The sequence below is a fragment of the Muntiacus reevesi genome, chromosome 10 (genome assembly GCF_963930625.1).
Source record: "Muntiacus reevesi chromosome 10, mMunRee1.1, whole genome shotgun sequence".
NCBI classification, from domain to species: domain Eukaryota; kingdom Metazoa; phylum Chordata; class Mammalia; order Artiodactyla; family Cervidae; genus Muntiacus; species Muntiacus reevesi.
Genome location: NC_089258.1, coordinates 75,303,933 through 75,319,907, shown reverse-complemented (window position 1 = coordinate 75,319,907; position 15,975 = coordinate 75,303,933). Strand labels below are relative to the sequence as shown.

General features: G+C 38.0%; 1 protein-coding gene across 1 annotated transcript in view; it reads left to right on the top strand.

Moving 5' to 3' along the window:
- LOC136176386 (A disintegrin and metallopeptidase domain 3-like) overlaps nt 1-15,769 on the top strand; it is a 117,456-nt gene extending 101,687 nt beyond the window's left edge. Inside the window, exons 20-23 of the mRNA XM_065946537.1 lie at nt 2,685-2,729; nt 10,325-10,361; nt 12,068-12,127; nt 15,368-15,769. Of these exons, the coding sequence (XP_065802609.1) occupies nt 2,685-2,729; nt 10,325-10,361; nt 12,068-12,127; nt 15,368-15,769 (544 nt within the window). The remainder of the gene's footprint in view (nt 1-2,684; nt 2,730-10,324; nt 10,362-12,067; nt 12,128-15,367) is intronic.
- The last annotated feature ends 206 nt before the right edge of the window (nt 15,770-15,975 follow it).

Sequence of the window (15,975 nt, the reverse complement as noted above, 5' to 3'; positions counted from 1 at the left end):
GTTTTAAGAGCATCAGTCAATTGTTTCAGGGCTGCAAGGGCAGGAAATGATGTCGGGCTGAAACACAAAAGGGTGGTAAGGAACCGGATGCTTGTGAACCTGGTCATTCTCTCCGTCACCCAAAGGCTTTGATGACTGACATCATCTCTTCTTGTCTACGTCCATTCTCTCCAAAATAGCTGCTCTGCTTCAAATGGCCCAGAGTACCGCTCTCAACCATTCTAGTTTCATTTTCAAGTTAAAATCCTAGTAATCTCTCAAAACCAGTACCTGTTAGTTAAGAGACATCATGAGACAGACAGAAATAGCTGTGCAAGTGTATCTAATTTAAACAAGTGTCCTGTCAGGATTTATAATCCCAAGTTAGATGTTCAAACCTGATTTTTACCATCTGAGCCAAAGAATTGTAGCCATTACAAGGAAACTTTACACCATAATATTACTCTTCAACAAGAACTGAGTGTGTATAGGAGCCAAAGGAAAAATGAGGCTGTGTGAATACCACAAAGTGTAAACAGACATAACTGAAAGAGAGGGCTCAGTAAGGAGATCATTAACAGAAGTGAGATAACTATTCACATGGATAGAAACACTATAATCGAAGTCATGATATCTTAAGAATTCATAGGTAAATTGTCTTTAACTTTGGCGAAGCATTATCATAGATACTTTAATATTTCAATTCATCTTCCATGTAGATAACATAGAGAAATGTAATAGAAGGACTTAAGTTTGAAATTTTTAAAATGCTTAACATATTTAGTTTTCAACTTCTGATTTTATGTTGGAGTATAGCAGATTAACAATGCTGTAACAGTTTCAGCTAGATAGCACAGGGACTCGGCCATGCATATGCATGTGTCTATTCTCCCCCAAACTCCCCTCCCGTCCAGGCTGCCACATCACATTGAGTAGAGCTCAATGTACTATACAGTAGGGCCTACATGGTTATTCATTTTAAATACAGCAGTGTGTACATATCCATCCCAAACTCCCTATCTAGGCTTTCCCCTCATCCTTCCCCCCTGGAAGCCATAAGTTCACTCTCTAGGTCTGTAAGTCTGTTTCTGTTTATAAATGAGTTCATTTAGACACTGAACTTAAAGGATGTCATACAATATTTTTCCTTCTCTGTCTGACTTACTTCACATAAGATGACGATCTCTAGGTCCATCCAACATGCTGCAAATTGTTTAATTTCTTTCTATTTGATGGCTGAGTAAAATATTCCATTGTATGTATGTTCCACATTTCCTTTATCTGTTCTTCTGTTGATAGATGTTTAGGTTGTATCCATATCTTTGCTGTTGTAAATAGTGCTACAAAGAAAAATATCTGCTAATCAATCAGTGTGATGTACCACACTAACAAAGTGAAGAATAAAAGCCATATGATCATCTCAGTATATGCCACAAAAGCTTTTGACAGACTCAACACCTTTTATGATAAAACTCTCCAGACAGTGGGGATAGAAGGAACATATCTCAAAATAATAAATGCCATATATGACAAACCTACAGCTAACATCATACGCAATGGTTAAAAGCTGAAAGCCTTTCCTCTAAGATCAGGAAGAAGACAAGGATGTCCACTGTCACCACTTGTACTCAATAGTTTTGGAAGTTCTAACTATGGCAATCAGAGAAGAAAAAGAAATAAAGGGAATCCTAATTGGAAAGCAAGAAGTTAAACTGTCACTGTTTGCAGATTACCTGATGCTCTACATAGAAGACCTTAAAGATGCTATGACAAAACTACTAGAGCTCATCAATGAATTTGTTAAAGTTCCAAGTTATGAAATTAGTACACAGAAATCTCTTGCATTTATATACACAACAATGAAAGATCAGAAAGAAAATTTCAAGAGATAATTTCATTGACTATCACATCACTAAAGTAAAATACCTAAGAATAAGCCTATCTAAGGAGACAAATGACCTATACTCCTTAAACTATAAGATGCTGATGAAAAAAATTGAAGAAAACAGAAACAGATGCAAAGACATACCATGTTTATCAATTGGAAAAGTCAATATGTCAAAATGAATATACTACCTAAGGCAATCTATAGATTCTGTGCAATCTCTATCAAATTTTCTGTGGAATTTTTCAGAGCTAAAACAAGAAAACCTTAAAATTTGTATAGAGACACAAAAGACCCCAACTAGCCAAAGCAATCTTGAGAAAGAAAAATGGAGCTGGAGAAATCCTCCCTGACTTCAGATTATACTACAAAGCTATAGTCACCAAAACAGTATGGTACTGGCATGGAAATACAGATCAGTGGAACAGGATAGAAAGCCTTGAAATAAACCCATGCACCTATGGTCAAGGAATCTACAACAAAAGAAGCAAAAATATACAATGTCTCTATTCTCTATATAATATATAGTCTCTTCAACAAATGGTGCTAGGAAATTTGGGAAGTTTCATGTAAAAAAAATAATTTTAGATAATTCTTTAAATCATTCACAAAAATAAGTTTAACATATTTAAAAGTTAGGCTACCATTGGTAAATATACACCAGTAGGATATATATGATCCCTAAATGGGATATAGGAAGAAAAGTGGATATTGGTACATATTAACTGAGTAATTAGTAAAAGTCTATCTGTTTTTGTTTTCTTGAGTTTAAGGTTACAGTGTTTCCTAACCTTAAAACAATTCTGTTTCTTTCATTCAGATCTCCATCAGAAATCGGCAGTAGTAACAACAGTCAGTCTTACAGGTAAAGGTGAAGTAAAATAGTCAAATTACTGGCAAAATGATATAATTCATTAAATATTTTAAAACATATTTTAACAGTACTTCAGTATAGGAAATATGTTATTTCCATTTATTGCTTCCAATTATTTTATCATTTTGATATCCAGTCGTTACTATCATATACTAAAAGAAAGACTAAAACAAAGCATTTAGTGTTGCTATTACTTTATACTTCTATGTAAAAATTTCATGTTAACACACATTATCTAGATTCATTAGCCACAATTTTTGTAAAAAGAAATGACTTTAAAGAGATTTTAAGTGCATTCTTGAAATATTTATGAGCAATCATGTATTTGTTTGGTGTATTTAAGACACCAATCTGTGTCAACAAATTGTCTAAATGAGAGTTTTATACACATTGTCTCCCAACACTTGTATTTCTGCCTCATTAACTATCTGGGTATTGGTCATCTTTGTTTAGAAATAAGAAAACAGATATAAAAAATATAAGTAATTCCCCACGTGTATAGAATGGTAGTAAGTTTCTGAGTTTGAAATAATCAGATGCCAGGGTCGAAACTCTTAAAAGTAAAATTGTTAGTCTCTCAATCGTGTCCGATTCTTTGTGACCCCATGGACTGTAGCCCTCCAGGCTCCTCTTCCCATGGGGATTCTCCTGGCAGGAATACTGGAGTGATTGCCATGCCCTCCTACAGGGTATATTCCCACCCCGGGGAACTGAACAGGGGGCTCCAGCACCAAGAGCTTCCCTTGTGGCTCAGTTGGTAAAAACTCTGCCTGCAATGCGGGAGACCTGGGTTTGATCCCTGGGTTGGGAAGATCCCCTGGAGAAGGGAAAGGCTACACACTCCAGTACTCTGGCCTGGAAAAATTCCATGAACTGTATAGGCCATGGGGTCGCAAAGAGTAGGACCTGACTGAGTGACTTTCACTTTCACTCCTGCACTGCAGGCAGATTCTTTACCATTTGAGTCACCAAATGATGGCTTATAAGTCACTTATAATACTTATAAATCTACCAAATGTGTAGAAATATACCAGATCTTTTTTTCAAACTTTAGGCACATGGGTATCCTTCATGTCCATAAAGGCCCAGGAACAACTGAATTTACTCAGTAAATCCTCAGTATCTTTCTAGTAGAAAGCCATGTTGGCTATAATTGCTTTAGGCGGTCCTGTCTACTTCCTAAGCAACCCCATTTTCCTTGTCCTGACATTTGGTGGTGCCAAGAAGCTAGAATATGCTGGAACGTCAAAGAGTTCCAGAAAAACATCTATTTCTGCCTTATTGACTATGCCAAAACCTTTGACTGTATGGATCACAATAAAGTGTGGAAAATTCTTAAAGTGATGGGAATACCAGACCACCTGATCTGCCTCTTGAGAAACCTGCATGCAGGTCAGGAAGCAATAGTTAGAACTGAACATGGAACAACAAACTGGTTCCAAACAGGAATAGGAGTACATCAAGGTTGTATATTGTCACCCTGCTTATTTAATTTATATGCAGAGTACATCCTGAGAAATGCTGGGCTGGATGAAGCACAAGCTGGAATCAAGATTGCTGGGAGAAAAATCAATAACTTCAGATAGGAGGTTTCTGCCCTGTGGCAGAAAGTGAAGAACAAAGGAGCTTCTTGATAAAAGTGAAAAATGAGAGTGAAAAAGTTGGCTTAAAGCTCAACGTTCAGAAAACTAAGATCATGGCATCCGGTTCCATCACTTCATGGCAAATAGATGGGGAAACAGTGGAAACAGATGCAAAGACATACCATGTTTATCAATTGGAAATTCAATAATGATTTAGATAATTCTTTAAATATTTCACAAAAATATGTTTAACATAGTTAAAAGTTAGGCTACCATTGTTAAACATACACCAGTAGGATATATGATCCCTGAATGGGATATAAGAAGAAAAATGAACATTGGTACATTTAACTGAGTAATTAGTAAAAGTCTATCTGTTTTTGTTTTCTTGAGTTTATTTAAGATTACAATGTTCCCTAACTTTTTTTTTCCATTTATTTTTATTAGTTGGAGGCTAATTACTTTATAATATTGTAGTGATCTTTGCCATACATTGACATGAATCAGCCGTGAATTTACATGTGTTCCCCATCCTGAACCCCCTTCCCACCTCGCTCCCCATCCCATCCCTCTGGGTCATCCCAGTGCACCAGCCAGGAGCACATGTCTCATGCATCCAACCTGGACTGGTTATCTGTTTCACACTTGATAATATATATGTTTCAATGCTATTCTCAGAGATCATCCCACGCTCGCCTTCTCCCATAGAGTCCAAAAGTCTGTTCTATACATCTGTGTCTCTTTCTCTGTCTTGCATATAGGGTTACCATTACCATCTTTCTAAATTCTATATATGTGAGTTAGTATACTATATTGGTCTTTGTCTTTCTGGCTTACTTCACTTTGTATAAAGGGCTCCAGTTTTATCCATCTCATTAGAACTGATTCAAATATATTCTTTTCAATGGCTGAGTAATATTCCATAGTGTATATGTACCACAGCTTTCTTATCCATTCATCTGCTGATGGGCATCTAGGTTGCTTCCATGTCCTGGCTATTATAAACAGTGTTGCGATGAACATTGGGGTGCACGTGTCTCTTTCAGATCTGGTTTCCTTGGTGTGTATGCCCAGGAGTGGGATTGCTGGGTCATATGGCAGTTCTATTTCCAGTTTTTTAAGAAATCTCCACACTGTTCTCCACAGTGGCTGTACTAGTTTGCATTCCCAACAACACTGTAAAAGTGTTCCCTTTTCTCCACACCCTCTCCAACACCTTCTTGTTGACTTTTGGATAGCAGCCATCCTGACTGGCGTGTAATGGTACTTCATTGAGGTTCTGATTTGCATTTCTCTGATAATGTTGAGCATCTTTTCATGTGTTTGTTAGCTATCTGTATGTCTTCTTTGGAGAAATGTCTGTTTAGATCTTTGGCCCATTTTTTGATTGGGTCATTTATTTTTCTGGAATTGAGCTGCAGGAGTTGCTTGTATATTTTTGAGATTAATCCTTTCTCTGTTTCTTCATTTGCTATTATTTTCTCCCATTCTGAAGGCTGTCTTTTCACCTTGCTTATAGTTTCCTTTGTTGTGCAGAAGCTTTTAAGTTTCATTAGGTCCCATTTGTTCATTTTTGCTTTTATTTCCAATATTCTTGGAGGTGGGTCATAGAGGATCTTGCTGTGATTTATGTCAGAGAGTGTTTTGCCTATGCTGTCCTCTAGGAGTTTTATAGTTTCTGGTTTTACAATTAGATCCTTAATCTGCTTTGAGTTTATTTTTGTGTATGGTGTTAGAAAGTGTTCTAATTTCATTCTTTTACAAGTGGTTGACCAGTTTTCCCAGCACCACTTGTTAAAGAGATTGTCTTTTTTCCATTGTATACCCTTGCCTCCTTTGATGAAGATAAGGTGTCCATAGGTTCGTGGATTTATCTCTGGGCTTTCTATTCTGTTCCATTGATCTATATTTCTGTCTTTGTGCCAGTACCATACTGTCTTGATGACAGTGGCTTTGTAGTAGAGTCTGAAGTCAGGCAGGTTGATTCCTCCAGTTCCATTCTTTTTTTCTCAAAATTGTTTTGGCTATTCAAGGTTTTTTGGATTTCCATAAAAAATGTGAAATTATTTGTTCTAGTTCTGTAAAGAATACTGTTGGTAGCTTGATAGGGATTGCATTGAATCTATAGATTGCTTTGGCTAGTGTACTCATTTCCACAATATTGATTCTTCCAATCCATGAACTCGGTATATTTCTCCATCTATTTGTGTCCTCTTTGATTTCTTTCATCAGTGTTTTATAGTTTTCTATGTATAGGTCTTTCGTTTCCTAAATCAGAGGGATCAAGTAGAGAGGGAGGTGGGAGGGGGGATCGGGATGGGGAATACATGTAAATCCATGGCTAATTCATGTCAATGTATGACAAAAATCACTACAATATTGTAAAGTAATTAGCCTCCAACTAATAAAAATTTTTAAAAAAAATAAGAAGAAATCCTAAAAGAAATCAAAATATACAGAGAAACGAATGAAAATGAAAACACAACAACCCAAACCTATGGGACACTGTAAAAACAGTACTAAAGGGAAGGTTCATAGCATTACAGGCTTACCTCAAGAAACAAGAAAAAGTCAAATAAATAACCTATTAACTACACCTAAAGCAACTAGAGAAGGAAAAAAATGAAGAACCTCAGGGTTAGTAGAAGGAAAGAAATCTTAAAAATTAGGGCAGAAATAAATGCAAAAGAAGCAAAAGAGACCATATCAAAAATCAACAAAGCTAAAAGCTGGTTTTTTGAACAGATAAACAAAATTGACAAACCATTAGCAAGACAGATCAAGAAACAAAGGGAGAAGAACCAAATCAACAAAATTAGAAATGAAAATGAAGAGATCACAACAGATAACACTGAAATACAAAGGATCATAAGAGACTGCTACCAGCAGCTCTATGCCAATAAAATGAACAACTTGGAAGAAATGAACAAATTCTTAGAAAAGTATGACTTTCCAAAACTGAACCAGGAAGAAATAAAAGATCTTAACAGACCCATCACAAGCAAGGAAATCGAAACTGTAATCAGAAATCTTCCAGCAAACAAAGCCCAGGACCAGATGGCTTCACAGCTGAGTTATACCAAAAATTTAGAGAACACCTATGTTACTCAAATTCTTCCAGAAAATTGCAGAACAAGGTAAATTTCCAAACTTATTCTATGAGGCCACCATCACCCTAATTCCAAAGCCAAACAAAGATGCCACAAAAAAAGAAAACTACAGGACAATATCACTGATGAACATAGATGAAAAAATCCTAAACAAAATTCTAGCAAACAGAATCCAACAACATATTAAAAAGATCATACATCATGACCAAGTGGGCTTTATCCCAGGAATGCAAGCATTCTTTAATGTCTGCAAATCAATCAATGTAATACACCACATTAACAATTTGAAAGATAAAAAACATGATTATCTCAATAGATGCAGAAAAAGCCTTTGACAAAATTCAACATCCATTTATGATAAAAACTCTCCAGAAAGCAGGAACAGAAGGTACATACATCAACATAATAAAAGCTATATATGACAAACCCACAGCAAACATTATCCTCAATGGTGAAAAACTGAAAGCATTTCCCCTAAGATCAGGAACAAGACAAGGGTGCCCATTCTAACCACTACTATTCAACATAGTTTTGGAAGTTTTGGCCACAGCAATCAGAGCAGAAAAATAAAAGGAATTCAAATAGGAAAAGAAGAAGTGAAACTCTCACTGTTTGCAGATGACATGATCCTCTACATAGAAAACCCTAAAGACTCTACCAGAAAATTACTAGAGCTAATCAATGAATATAGTAAAGTTGCAGGATATAAAATTAACACACAGATATCCCTTGCATTCCTATACACTAACAATGAGAACACAGAGAGAGAAATTAAGGAAACAATACCATTCACCATTGCAACAAAAAGAATAAAATACTTAGGAATATATCTTCCTAACTTTAAAAGAATTCTGTTTCTTTCATTCAGATCTCCATCAGAAATCAACAGTAGTAACAGCAATCAGTCTTACAGGTAAAGGTGAAGAAAAATAATCAAATTATTGGCAAAATGATATAGTTCATTAAATATTTTAAAACATATTTTAACAGTACTTCAGTATAGGAAATATAGTATTTCCATTTATTGTTTCCAATTATTTCATCATTTTGATATCCAGTCGTTACTATCATATACTAAAAGAAAGACTAAAACAAAGCATTTGGTGTTGATATTACTTTATACTTCTATAGAAACATTTCATGTTACCTCACATTATCCAGATTCATTAGCCCCAAGTTTTGTAAAAAGAAATGACTTTAAAGAGATTTTAAGTGCACTCTTAAAATGTTTATGAGCAATCATGTATTTGTTTGGTGTATTTAAGACACCAATCTGTGTTAACAAATTGTCTAAATTGAGAGTTTTATATACATTGTCTCCCAACACTTGTATTTCTTCCTCATTAACTCCCTGGGTATTGGTCTCCTTAGTTTAGAAATAAGAAAACAGATATAAAAAATATTAGTAATTCCCCACGTGTATAGAATGGTAGTAAGTTTTTGAGTTTAAGATAATCAGACTCCAGGGTTGAGACTGTTAAAAGTGAAAGTGTTAGTCACTCAGTTGTGTCCACCTCTTTGCGACCCAATGGACTGTAGCCTGACAGGCTCCTCTGTCCTTGGATATCTCAAGTCAAGAATATTGGAAGGAGTAGCCATTTCCTTCTCCAGGGTATTCCCTACCCAGGGATTGAGCCCAGGTCTCCTGCATTACAGATGGATTCTTTACCATCTGAGCCACCAGCAAAGTGGTATATAAGTGGTGATATAAGACTGGGGATGGGAATGGTATTTACATTTATTGAGGACCTAGTAGATGCCAGGCAAATGCTAAAATGTGCTCACTCTCCAAGGCAGAAAAATAATTCTTTATAAGAAGAGATAAAGAAGGCTTTGGTATATTGTGTTAATATTCCTAAATTAAATGCATAAAGAAATCATGATATATGATATTTCACATATTAGACATCACTGGGAGAAAACGAAAAAAATCAGAATCTCTTCTAAGAATGAGATCACAAGTTCATCTCTTTACTTACCTGCCATATGTGACCATGATGGAGAATAAAGTCAGTGGATCTCTATTTCCTTTTCTGCCTCCAAAGAAAATATTTATAACTCGTAGCCTCAATGTAAAGTACTCTTATTTCTGCCTAAAGTAGCCTCTACCTCTTCTCTCAGCAAGTTATTAAAAGTCCACATCTTAGGTGACGATTTTGGCCCTTGGCTGTCTTCCTCTCATGTCCTATAATCGGCGTTTTGTCATGATGCTGAGTGCCTTCACCTGCACTTCTCACCCACACAACTTCACTCATTTTCTCCTAGAGCGATACACTGAGTTCTCCATCTCCTGGATTGTTTTTCCAACTCTTAAGTCATAGCTTCAATCTCATGCTTTCATTTGCTTTTTTCCCCCTGTTTCTCACAGTCTTCTACTGCCAGCTGTACTTTATGGTTATATTAAGGACTTGCCTCCAGAATTTGACACATTCATTCCATAAACATATTTTATAAGTTGATTGTAAAGTGTGCTGAAAGGTAATTCATTAAATGGAAAAGATGAGAGAAGGAGGAACTGGGGAGCAATTTTAAATACGGCCGACTGAGTAGGCCCTGCTGGGCAAGTGATGTGTCAGTGATGAACTGAAGGGAGGTACAAATAATTATGCAGTTTAGATGTTTGAAAGGAGTCACCTGAGTCAACTCACAGAAGGCTTTTATTTGGATGCAGGGCAACAAGAGAGGAATACAGGCATACACTGGGGGCTAGAGAGACACCTCCGGCACAAAGTTCCTTATTTTAAATTGTAAACAGTCCATCATAAATCCAACTGGCCTTATCTCAGCCAAAAGAGAAGACAGGTATTCAGACTTTCCCACAGGCAAAGACAGAGCTTCCCATGGGTAGATTCACAGCTCCACCGCAGCTGGAAACCCCCTCTCTCTCCCCCAGGCATCGGGCTGGCAGGGCTATCCATGCGTGCATCCGGGTAGGAGCTTTTCAAGCATGTGAATGATCTAATGAAAAGAAAAGAAAAAATAAAAACTTCAGGACTGATTCAGGAGATAATGGATGTTACCTCACACCAAGGATAGTAAAGATGGTCTTAAGAATAAATTTTGAATGTGAACCAATAGAGTGAGTTGACAGTTTGGATGTAGAGTATAAGAAACAGTGCTTACGTGATGTTCATTGCTTTTAGAGCAAGATGTCAGCAAGGCTACATAGTTAATCCAGAGCTCTCTGTTCCTAAATGTACACTCTTAAGATATTTTTAAAAATTACTTTACAGCTTGTGGATTATGAAAGATAAGATTTGCATAGGTAATCATGAGCCAAGACAGGTGTCTGATATGCCATGAAAGAAAGGTTACATTTTCTCATTTATCTGAATAGGAATGTAGTTGAAGTATTTTTGACGTGGTAAAGGAGGATTTAGCATGATATAGTCTGCTTTTTACAAGTTTCACTGGGATAAATTAGGAGAAAAAGCAGTCAGATTTAGTCAGAATGGAGAATAATTTAACAAAATTAACAGTAAAATCGTGAAGAAGGCAGGACTGGATAAGATGGAAAGAATAACAGTGTTGAGAGACCTAACAGGAGTAGAGCTGGTTGAAGTGCTGACTGGCTGGATGTACTTGGTTTAGAATAAAAGAGATCTACAAAGACTTAAACAGTCCGACACAATGGATAATGATACCTTTTACTATTGACATACTGTACAGCAGGTGAGAACCAGTTTGGTGTTGGAGTGATGAAGTAGAAGGGAGTAAAAAAGGAGTTTGTTTTGAAGATATGTGTGTGGGACACCTGTCAGAGAGGCACAGAGGACTACTGGAAGTTCTCTTCTTCTGTATATAAAAACAGAGAAAATAATCATTATTAATAATAATGATTATTATTCCCTCTTCACAGGTTGTATTGCTCATGATTTTCTTTGACTCATATAAAACTTGTGTAAATGAGACATATATTAACACTAGTTTATACCATTGACTTCTAACATGCCTATCACAGATCATTTAGGGGAGAAAAATTAAAAGAAACAAAAAACATTTGGGTTTGCAAATTGTATGGAGCACAGACATAAATTGTGACAGTACAAATTGCCTTTGTATACTATTTAATTGATATGCATGTAACTGTGAAGTGAAATTAGAAAGCTTTTATTAACAACTTATAAAATGTAGCATTTCTATTTTTCTATATTTCTTTTACAGCAGTGACTAAACAAACAAACAAAAAACCACAGCTTGGAGAAAAGATATTAGCAAGAAACTGGCATGATTCAAGAACAAAGAAAAAAAAGAAAACTTCTCTTCCTTTTGTGATGGCCTAAAGCTTTCAATTTCACAAAGCAAAGTAAATCCTGTGAGTGAAAGCATGCAGGCTCGTGTCTATTCATTCTGTTCTCGAACCCAACTTCCAGTGTCCGACTCAGAGTAGAAACTCAAGAGTTTGGAGCAGACAAAGGTTTATTGCAAAGGCCAAGGAGAACCGACATCTAATGTTCAAAAACTCCAAACTCACTGATATTTTTAGGGGAAGAGTTTTTATAGGTAAAATTTGGGGCAAGGGCTGCGAGGTGTGGGACTTCCCTCTGACTGGTTGGTGGTGAGATAGCAGGGCCGTCTTCCAGCCATCTCAGTCCTCAGCCTACCAGCCAGTGTGGGTCCACTTGCTTGTGCTCAGCCTGAAGTGACCTCCTCCGTCTGGGCTGAGGCGGCCCTAGTTCCTGCTGAAGAACTAAAGGTATGTACAAACTACTAGGCACATCACCCGAGGAGAAACCGCGCCAGGCCCCTTGCTGCACTATCGTTTCTTCCTGCCTTCCCTCACTTCCCTGGTCAGCAACTGTCTGAATATGCCCTTTGGAACTCCTGGAAGGTCAAGGAAGCTGAAAGCCTTTTCCCTTCAAATAAGAAATGGGAGACATGGAAAGACTTTTGTGCCCAGGAGGGCCCCACAGGGTCCTGCTCAGCTTCAGTCCTTCTACCTCCATAATCCTCTAGTAGGAAACAAGAAAGTTGGTCTCTTTCAAACCTGGAAGGTTGTTCCATCCCAAACAAACATTCCATCATGCACTCCTGCCACAGACTGCCCTCAGATTCCCAAAGCCCTGGGACTCATTCCCATCTCAAGAGAGGACCCGTGGGTCTGCTCTCCCCAGTAGCTCGTGATTCTCACACGCTCCCCTTCCAAGTTCTGGGATATTGAGAGGACGGCTCTACAACTTCTACACATCTTAAAAGAATGATATGGGAGAAGGGTCTTTGAACAACTCTGGCCAATAAAACCAACATCTTAGAAGAAGTAGACCATTTCCATTAGAAACAGATTTTTTCCTAATAAATATAAAGAGAATATTCAAATATTTGTAATGTCAGGAGATGTATAAGTAAAAATCAAAACAAAGCAATAAAGCAACAATAAAAATCTGTCTCACGAACATAGGCAAAACACTCTGCGACATAAATCACAGCAGGATCCTCTATGACCCACCCCCCAGAATATTGGAAATAAAAGCAAAAATAAACAAATGGGACCTAATGAAACTTAAAAACTTTTGCACAACAAAGGAAACTATAAGTAAGGTGAAAAGACAGGCCTCATAATGGGAGAAAATAATAGCAAATGAAGAAACAGAGAAAGGAGTCATCTCAAAAACATACAAGCAACTCCTGCAGCTCAATTCCAGAAAAAATAAATGACCCAACCAAAAAATGGGCCAAAGATCTAAACAGACATTTCTCCAAAGAAGACATACAGATAGCTAACAAACATATGAAAAGATGCTCAACATCACTCATTATCAGAGAAACACAAATCAAAACCACAATAAGGTACCATTACATGCCACTCAGGATGGCTGCTATCCAAAAGTCTACAAGTAATAAATGCTGGAGAGGACGTGGAGAAAGGGGAACCCTCTTACACTGTTGGTGGGAATGAAAACTAGTACAGCCGCTATGGAGAACAGTGTGGAGATTTCTTAAAAAATTGGAAATAGAACTGCCATATGACCCAGCAATACCGCTTTTGGGTATACACACCAAGGAAACCAGATCTGAAAGAGATGCATGCACCCCAATGTCCGTCGCAGCGCTGTTTATAATAGCCAGGACATGGAAGCAACCCAGATGCCCATCAACAGACAAATGGATAAGGAAGCTGTGGTACATATACATCATGGAATATTACTCAGCCATTAAAAAGAATTCATTTGAATCTGTTCTGAGATGGATGAAACTGGAGCCCATTATACAGAGTGAAGTAAGCCAGAAAGATAAAGAACATTACAGCATACTAACACATATATATGGGATTTAGAAAGATGGTAATGATAACCCTATATGCAAAACAGAAAAAGAGACACAGATGTTCAGAACAGACTTTTGGACTCTGTGGGATAAGGTGAGGGTGGGATGTTTCAAGAGAACAGCATCAAAACATGTATATTATCTGTAGTGAAACAGATCACCAGCCCAGGTTGGATGCATGAGACAAGTGCTCGGGCCTGGTGCACTGGGAAGACCCAGAGGGATCGGGTAGAGAAGGAGGTGGGAGGGGGGATCGAGATGGGGAATACATGTAAATCCATGGCTGATTCATGTCAATGTATGACAAACCCACTACAATATAAAAAAAAAAAAAAATCTGTCTCACAAAGAAAATCTTAAATCCAAATCACTCTACTTCTAGAAGGCAGCCTATATGTGTAAGAAGGTTGTTTTAAGTTGCTCATCTCTTTCCTGCCTAGAGAAGTTTCTTCAGTGTTGCAAAGCTAATCTGGTGGTGCTGAATTATCTTATTTAGATTTTGCTTGTCTGTTCAGCTTTTGATTCCTCCATCAAATCTGAATGAGAGCTTTGCTGGGAAGAATATTCTTGGTCAGAGGTTCTCCAGTAACCCACTCCAAAGTTCTTGCCTAGAAAATCCCTCACAGAGGAGCCTGGTGGGCTACAGTCCATGGGGTCATAAAGAATTGAACATGATGGAAGCAACTTGGCTTGGCACAGCACAGGTTCTTCCCTCTCATCACTTTAAGTATATCACACACTCCATCAGGCCTGCAGAGTTTCTCCTGGGAAATTAGCTGATGGCCTTATGGGAATTCCCTTGATTGTTATCATTTTTTACCTCATTGCTTTTAATACTTTTTCTTTGTCATTAGTTTCATCTGTTTGAGTTCTGTGTGTCTTGGCGTGTTCCTCCTCGGGCTTGTTCTGCCTGGGACTCTGCACATCCCTTTCTCATGTGAGGGAAGTTTTCGGCTGTCATCTCTCCAAATATCAGGGATGCATGTAATATGAATATTGGTGCCTTTAATGCTGTCCCAGAGATCTCTTAAAAAATCTTCATTTGTTTTCATTCTTTTTTCTTTATTTTGTTCTGTAGCAGTAAGTTCCACCATTCTCTCTTCCAGGTTACTTCTCTGTTTTTCTGCCTCATTTATTCTCTTATTTATTCCTCTAGTTTGTTTGTTTGTTTTAATTATTTCAGTTATTGTATTGTTCATATCTGTTTGTTTGTTCTTTAGTTCCTCTACATCTTTGTTAAATATTTTTTGCATCTTCTCAATCCTTGCCTTCATTCTTTTTCTGAGATCTTGATCATCTTCACTATCATTATTCTGAATTCTTTTTCTGGGAGTTGGCTAGCTCCACTTCACTTTGCTCTTCTTCTGCAGTTTCATCTTGTCCCTTCATCTGGGACCCATTCCTCTGCCAATCTTGACTAACTTTCTGTGATCACAGTTTCCATCCTGCAGGCTCAGGATTGTAGTTGTTGCTTTGGCTGTCTGCCCTCTCATGGATGAGGCTAAGATGATAGAACAGGGTTCTTGATGAGAGGAATGGATTCCTGCTCAGGGGTGGGTGTAGCTTGGTCTTGTCCCTCTTGTAGGTAGGACTGTGCTCAGGGAGAGTTTAAGCCACTTGTCTGCTGATAGGTGGGGCTGTGTTCCCACGCTCTTGGTTGTTTGCCCCAAAGCAAGCCAGCACTGGAGACCACAGGCTGCTTGCTGGGCTCACAGTGGCCTCTTGGAGGGCTCACACCGATAGAGTCTTCCCCAACTGCTGCTGCCTGTGTCTCTGTCCCAGCAGTGGGCCACAGCTGCCCCCACCTCTGCAAGAGACCCTTCAACACCAGCAGCTAGATCTGGCTCAGTGTTTGATGGGGTCACTGCTTTTTCCCCTGGGTCCTGGTGCAAATGAGACGTCATGTGCACCCTCCAGTAGTGGAGTTTCTGTTTCCTTCAGTCCTGTGGAAGTTCTGGGATCAAACCGCACTGGCCTTCAAAGCCAGATTCTCTGGGGACTTTTCCTCTCATTGCCAGACCTCCCCACTGGGAAGCCTGATATGGGACTCAGAAATTTCACTCCTGTGGCATAACTTCTGTGATATACTATTGTTTTCCAGTTTATGGGTCACCCACCTAACTGGTATAGGATTTAATTTTATCATGATTGTGCCACTCCAACCATGTTGTTGTGGTTTCTTTTTTTCTTAGGATGTAGGGGATCTTTTTTTGGTAGGTTTCAGAGTTTTGGGAGGAGTTTCCAGGTGGCTCATTCTGCCTGCCAATGGAGGAGCTACAG